Consider the following 8125-nt stretch of genomic DNA (forward strand, 5'->3'; position numbering starts at 1 on the left):
TAACTATTTTCATAAGGAGTAGCATCCGACATGAATCTGCTGTCGTTCCAATTTGGATTGACGACACCAGTTGATGAATCAAAGAGTGATTGACACAAGTTTCATTCAAAGCAGACAACCGGACAGACCGTGCTTGGAAAACTCAAATTGAATCTTTGGCAAAGGTACTCAAACTCAAGGGGAACATCAATGTGTGATACAACATGAGGATGAAGAACAAAAATTCTCACTGTACGTGATCTTTTACATTTTGGTTTGGAAATATGAAGGTAGCTACAAGAGTGGCATAAACACAGAAAGGTTAAAGTGCACTAAGCTACACTACTCCATGAATTACATTTGGCTATCACTGTCCTAGAGGGAGTCTTCATCCGAATGATCAGCATTGAGATTGAATTCGTTTTCAACTAAGATCTTATAGTACTCGCGAGATCAAGCCATTAGATCCATCGCAGTTCCGCAAGCAATTCCAAAACCGATAAGATCGCGGGCGTTCAAAACATCCGGGAAAAGGAATTGATGAAAGGATTCGATACCATGTTCAAGCAGACGGGAGCGTAGATTGTTGAGATTTTCTTCCGGAACATCACAAAAGCTCAAATACTTCTTCAAGCTGGTGGAACGGGTGATGCGTTTGAGGGTGTGGTAATCTATGGTTATGTCAATGCCCTGCATTTTGCCATAACCATATCTGACCACAACGGGGCGAGTGTCTTGCAATTGAACTCTCTTTGGATTGGTGACCGGGGTGGTTGTGGATAGTGGTTGCTTGTCATCAACCCATTTGAAACCCTTAAGATACATAGGATAAGAAAATTGAAAGTGATTATCCCAAGGGCAAAACTTTGGGTGGTCAAAAATTGGGTTCCTCCTGCTAAAAAGTGGAGAATTTGCAGATTTTATATCAATTTGTCGATTTTGTTTGAATTGCTGGTTTGCCTTTAATATGAATGAAATGATTTGAGAAAAAGTAGACACACAATGATAAGACACAAGAGAAATCAACAACAGGAAAGGACTTTAGTCAAATGATCTAACTCAGACAATCTGTAACACCTTAAAGGACAGAAAGACAAAATAAGATGCAGAAACATAGAAGTGATGCCTAAAGCAAAAAAGGAGGAACTCGATAAAAGTAAAAAACAAAAAAAAGAATGACATTAAAAGCAATTCCTGATGTCATAAGTCTTTTTTGATTGAAGTGTGGTGACGCAGGTACCAGGAATCACACCTGTCCATATCACGCCAAGGAAAGCTCGCCGCAGAACAGGACGTCCTGCGAGCGTGTGAACACGGATCCGGACTTGGACCAATAGCCGATCCCCTAGATTGGTCAGCCTGCCCTTGGAAAGGCCTCAGACAAGGCACAAGGCAGAGAGAAGATTCTCGAGAGAGAAATCTTCCTCTCAAAGGTCCCCAGGAATTCTTCTCTCTCCTTGTCCTTCTCGCCAAGTCCATTCTCACGACTCGTCCCTCCTCTTCCATGCTTTTTGGCGCGCGGATATCAGCCCTCTGATTTTTGAACTCGAACATGGTCAGAACCAGTAGAAGAAACGGCGGTTTGAGTCCTGAATTCACGGCACCAACGAGTCCTCCAGAATTTGAGATTGAGACTGAACAAGAAGAGATAGAGAAGATGAACAAGATTTAGCAAGAGCAAATGCATTAGAGCAAATTAAAAACAAAAGAGAACAACGGAAAAAGAAGAAAGATTCAGTAGCCTTTGAAGAAATTGACACCAGCTTAACCTTCGATGAAGACATAGTATTTGACGAAGAAAGAGAAGATGAGTCAGATAACTCATACTCTTCCTTAGAAATAGAGCAACTAGTGAAGGAATCCAATCAAGGTTAGTATCCCTGTTCAGTATTCCTTTTTAAAAATTATCTTTCCTTCTTGAAAAATAAAAGGCTTCAATAGCATTCGTCATTGCTTTACATCAAATATGAATTATTTGTGATTTGATTTGAACGTTCCAATATCTGGATTTCAAAGAGTGATCTATTCTTCTAGCGATTGGATTCAAAGCGTGATCTATTCCGCAATTGAATAATAGGTGTTTTCTATCGATTGGATTCAAAGCGTGATCTATTCCGCAGTTGAATAATAGGTGTTTGTGATGTACTCCAAACGTTCTTGTCGTGATTTACTCCGACGTCCAATATCGTGATTTATTCCAAACTTGCGAATCATGATCTACTCCGATTTTCCTATTTTCTTAACATTACTTACGAATCGTGATATACTCTGAATTTCCTATTTGCTTAACATTAACATTATCACATAGAGGATAAAATATTATAAATCATATTTAATTCGTGATTGATACTAGATATTCAAAGACTTTATGTTATTGAATACTTCACGATGTTCAACACTGTCTTAATATTAGAGATTATATTCTTCATGTTGAGATCTATTTAGATTATTCCGTGATTATGTATCAACATACTAATGAATATGATTGCGATAATTTAGTAATTTCAGTAGAGGTCGCAAAAATGGCGTTAGCAATGGGGAACACGAAGTTGGTCAAATGATTCTTGAAGACCTTAGAAGAATCAAACGAGACAGTGTCAACAGACAATCCTTTGAAAAATTATAAAAGTGGTCACGTCTCGAACTCAGAATTGAGAGCTTTCACTATGTATTGGGATAACCATTTGAAGAAGTTAGATATACACTTAAAGTTGACAATTTTCAATGATAGATGGATCAAATTAGACCATAATGTAGTTGATAACAGCAACGTATCTACGAAAAAGAAAGAAAAATCCACAGGACAACCAGCCAGGAGTGAATGGTGGTTTTCCTTTGCGGACTGGACTAGAGCTAAGACCTTAATGTTGAAATATTTACGAAACATGTATCATCATGGTCCATTCGCAGATGAGTAAGTCGTTGATTGACTATTAAAGATTATCAATAAACTGATATCAATTACGCCTATAGTTTAGAAAAACATTTCGAACACGTAGAAACTCTAGGTCTCAGGCACGGATTGGTCACTGCTTTCAGATATGATATAATGGTAAGAACAGATGTTCTTTGCAACCGTGTAAATGGAGCCCCAGGAGATCCAAACAAATTCAGAGAAAATTTCTTAGAAGAAGCAAAGGCAAGGTCTGATTTACTGAAGGATAGCAGAATTATGCTTTTAGATAATCGTAAGCTGTAGGAATCTTGCTTACAAATAGATCTAATAATTCTAATGAGATGTTTAGGCCATTGCTATTTGCCGCCCACATGAAATCCATGTAGGCGCTGTCCAAAATACGCCTACATGGATGTTTTCCGCCAAAAAGCGCCTACATACAGCCTGTAGGCGCTTTTTTCTTTTTTAAATGACGCCTACAGGCTGAAAAACCAATGTAGGCGTCATTTGTGTACGCCTACATTCTATTTTTAGAATGTAGGCGCTCGAAAAAAGCGCCTACATCCCCCAAAAAAGGATGTAGGCGCTTTTTTTGAGCGCCTACATTCCCTCCTCTGTAAGTAGGCGCTGGCAAATGAGCACCTGCTAAGTAGGCGCTTTGAAATTACGCCTACATGCCCTAGGAACCATGTAGGCGTAATTTCAAAGCGCCTACATAGTTTTTTTAGCCCAAATCAGCGCCTACATCCAGTTGTGCATATGTAGGCGCTACAAATCCAGCTTCATAACCCCTCAGCCGGGTAATGAAGCCCCATTTTGATGTCCAAAACACAGTTTGGCCTCGAAATGAGTGCACCGGAGGACGGAAAACACATTTCGGACTTGAAATGAGAGAACCGGAGGCCGGAAAAGACCAAAAACGCAGTTTGGCCTCAAAATGAGTGCACCGGAGGACGGAAAACACATTTTGGACTCGAAATGGGAGAACCGGAGGACGGAAAAGACCAAAAACGCAGTTTGGACTCGAAATGAGTGCACCGGAGGACGGAAAACGCATTTTGGACTCGAAATGAGAGAACCGGAGGACAGAAAAGACCAAAAACGCAGGTGTGTTATGGTATTTGAAGTTTAATACAATCTTCTCATCTCAACATGAAGGGGATCAGATTATTATACTTCAGAAATAGAAGGTTTGTAAATAACTTCCTCATATATATCAATCAACTTTTAACAAAAAAAACCCATTCTGAAATTATTACACAAAAAAAGAAATACAAATTAATCAATAACAACAACTTTTCGTCTTTTCGAACTTCTGGTGGTAACTCCTTCTTTTAATTCCTTCAATTTCTCTATTTCCTCCATCTTTCTTTCCCATAAAGCAAAACATTGTTTGAGAAAACCGTCATTTGTCCACCCAGCAGCATTTCTTCCAGCCATTGAAAGCCAAATTTTATGCTGATCTTTCCATAGAGAAGGGTTTGGAAAAGGTGAAGGAGAATCAGAAGAAAAAGAAATAGAAACCCAATGACCATTTGCGACAAAACCAAGAGCTATAGGTTTATTAGTGGAATTCTTTTTGGAAGAAAATGGAAAGAAAGTCATACAGTGATGATGAGTGGTACTCATGATCACAACAGGCCTTGAAAAAGCATTTGCTGCAATTGGACCCATAGTGGTTGATTCAAACCAGTTATATTTGCTGACAGGTTCATCTGTATAAGTTTCAATTTTTTCTGATATGTCTTGAATGTATCTTTCAGTTGCCAGTTCTTGTTTTTCTTGAATTCGAGCCTTGGTGAGTGACTTTTTAGCTTTCGTAGAAGGACTCTTCTGCCAATAAAACTTAAGATATTCTTTATGATGTATGTCTAGATCTTCAACCATCTTTTGTCTAATAGATTTCTGAGTACCTTTTTTGTGTTGACCAAGAGCATGAGCTATAGCGTGAAATCCACAATGTCCATCCCCAGGAGGATCATAAATAGAAGTAACATAAGGTCTAACAAGATCTAATAATTGATTATGATACTCTTCAATCTTGTGAGGATCTTGATAATGATTTAAATGATAAAATTCTTGATCATTATCATAATCAGCTTTAATAATTTCTTCATTATAAGTCAAAGCTTTCATCATTTCTGCTTCTTCTTGTTCTGATTTTAAATCATTTGAAAATTTTGAACTAGCTGAACTTTTTGAATCATCTACATCGTCTGAATCTTCATCTGAAACATCATTAAGATTTGTTTGATCTATATCAGTTAAATCTTCTGAGTTTATTAAAATTATTGATTTTTTAACATCATCTGAATCATTTGAAACATCATCACCATCTTCTTCTTCTTCTGAATATCCATCATCTTCATCAGTTGAATATTCAACAGCACACTTTGATTTATCATGACCTAATTCTCCACAGTTACCACATTTCATTTTCCTCTTCCTTTCTTCTTTTTCAACGTGTTCAAACCTTGAAGGATCCCTCTTGAGTTTTTTATTTTTAGCGCCTTTAGGTCTTCCTTTATTTTTGGGTTTTTCTGATTTAGAAGGAGGTTGAACAGGAACTTAAACATATCTACCGCTGATTAACTTCTTCAAATCTGATTCAAATTTAGCTAGATAACTTTCATCTTGAAGTTTAATCTTTTCTAAATGTGATTCAATTTTAGCCCTGATTTCTTGAAGATCTCTAGGTGCATACTCAGTAAATAAATGCCACTGCTGATCAAACTCTTCAATAGGAATTGGTTGTTCTACAAGTCCTAAATACGTACTAATTTGATGAGCACATGGTATACCCCAAGTGGGGGTGAAATTCGAGTTGCAAGGTGGAAGTGAAAGTGAATCTGAATTTAAAATTAATTTGAGTTGATCATTTGCTTTCTTAATAGCAAATTGAGAAATTTTACCGTGAAGATCGTCAAAAATAGAATGAAATTTGTTGAGTTTTTTGGATTTTTGTCATCTCCGTGATTTAAATCTAATTGAACTTTGGAAAAGGGAGAAGGTTTTTGAGGTGGAAGTGATAAGGGAGCAGCTTGAAATGAATTTGAATTTGAAACAGAATGGGAAGTTCTTTTGGAAGGTGGAGTTGTCAAAACTACATTCTGATTAAAATCCGTATGAAACTTTTGATTATCTTGATTTAAATTCATTTCACTGTCAGGTAATTGTTGAATGGAAATATTATGATTCATCTGATTATTTGACTGAATTGGATGAGTGAAATTGTTGAGATTTGGATTTAAATCATTCATCTGATTATTATTACTATTTGATTTGTTATAACTGAAATTTGAATTAGAAGAAGTGATTAAATTTGAAGAATTTAAAAGGTTTTGATTGACGGAATTAAAATTTGGTTGAACAGGATTATTCATCTTTGATTGATTGATCATATTCAAAAGAAGACCCAAAGTGTTATTGTCAATTTGATTCATACTATTTTGATTTAAGGTATTTTGAGTTTGATTTGGTAAATTTAAATTACTATTATTGAATGAATGAGTGTTAAAGTTGGAATTATTATTGTTCAATAAAGTTTGAGTGTTGAAATCCGTGTTAATCACACCATCATTAATATTCAATAAGCTACTTTGATTGTTCATTAAATTACTTTGATTCATCATTAAGGAACCTTGATGGTTTGATGGAATTTGTTGATTATTGTTGAATAAATGATTATTATGATTATTGAACATCTGATTATTATTATTCATCATCATATGATTATTATTCATCATATTATTCATATTATTCATTATTTGATTACTGAAGTTTTGATTTAAATTGTTGTTTATATTATTCATTTGATCATGTTGTAAACTGTTGAAATTGTTGTTGTGATTATTCATCTGATTGGTATTGTTGAAAGGTTTAAAATCACCCGTAGGGATTTGGTTGTTGTTGTTGAAGTTGTTGTTTTTCATTTTAATTTGATCTGAAGAGTGAAAACCTGGCGTGACTAGCTTTAAAACTGAGAAGTTGATGATTTTTTGAAGGGTGGAGGGTTGAAAAAGTTCAAAGTCCGTGTTCTAGAGTGGAAAAGGGGGGAAAGGAGCCAAGGAGCCTCTATATCAGTGGATGTGTACGTGAAGTTTGACCAAACTTCCACGTACACACATGTGTAGGCGCGTTCCCACGCGTCTGAACAGCTGTAGGCGCGCAGAAATGACGCCTACATGGCTGTATTAGGAAAGTGGGCGCTTTTTTCCCACGCCTACATGCCGGAAAATCCATGTAGGCGTGATATTCACCCGCCTACATGTCAAATCTTAAATGTAGGCACACAGAAATTGCGCCTACATGCAAAAAAAGAAATGTAGGCATAAAATTCAAGCGCCTACATATGTAGGCGCACCCAAATTACGCCTACAGTCGAAAAAATAAAATGTAGGCGTAATTTCCGTGCGCCCACATATGTTGGCGCTTCAAATTGACGCCTACATTTCAGTTTTGGAATGTAGGCGTATACAAATGACGCCTACATTGGTTTTCCAGCCTGTAGGCGTCATTTGAAAAGGGAAAAAGCGCCTACAGGCTGTATGTAGGCGCTTTTTTGTGGGAAAAAGGCATGTAGGCGCTGTTTTGGCAGAGCCTACATGGATTTTGTGTGGGCTGAAAATAGCAACGGCCTATGTTTATTGTTAGCTTATGCAAAAGGACACGTCAGAGAAAAAATTTAGTCCGATTACAGGCAGAATCTACCCTTTGGACAAAATCACGATTCATCAGAACTCCAAGATAATGATGAAGAAGAGTCTATAGACACTTTGAAACCTACTGCTTATAAGAAAGATGATAGGTTCAATAAGAAAGATAATTATCAAAGGAACAACAGAAGGAATAATAGAGGAAAATTTAGAAAGGACATTTCCCCAGGACCTAATCACACTACAAGAAAGATAATATTTTCTGGGCAGAAAATTAAATTATTGATACACAAAAATATTGAGAGGCCAGGAGAAGGGCAAAAAATAAATAAAAATATGCATCTTGTTCCCTGCGGTGAGAGCTTCACTCTCCATATTTTTCCATATTTTTACAGTCCGTATTGATAAGTGTACTAACAATAAACCTTCACAATCATCCAATTACAACCTGTAACAAGCACTGAGATTTGGCTCATTAGTGTATAGAGAAACTTTTGATTTCTGAAAATACTCATAACTTTTTCAGTTCCGGTCCAAAACGCTCGATTTTGGGTGCATTGGTAAGCTGGAATTGTCCTCCAAATAGTTCATAATA

At 36.6% G+C, this 8125-nt stretch overlaps 1 protein-coding gene across 1 annotated transcript; it reads right to left on the bottom strand.

Annotated features, from left to right (window-relative positions):
• Nucleotides 1-432: 432 nt before the first annotated feature.
• Nucleotides 433-804, bottom strand: MELLADRAFT_68902 (uncharacterized protein; the record flags this gene model as incomplete). The annotated part of the gene is made up of 1 exon (XM_007417624.1): nt 433-804. One exon carries the CDS (start codon nt 802-804, stop codon nt 433-435), a length of 372 nt encoding a protein of 123 aa, XP_007417686.1.
• Between the last annotated feature and the right edge of the window lie 7321 nt (nt 805-8125).

The sequence above is a fragment of the Melampsora larici-populina genome (genome assembly GCF_000204055.1).
Source record: "Melampsora larici-populina 98AG31 unplaced genomic scaffold MELLAscaffold_76, whole genome shotgun sequence".
In the NCBI taxonomy this organism is placed as follows: domain Eukaryota; kingdom Fungi; phylum Basidiomycota; class Pucciniomycetes; order Pucciniales; family Melampsoraceae; genus Melampsora; species Melampsora laricis-populina.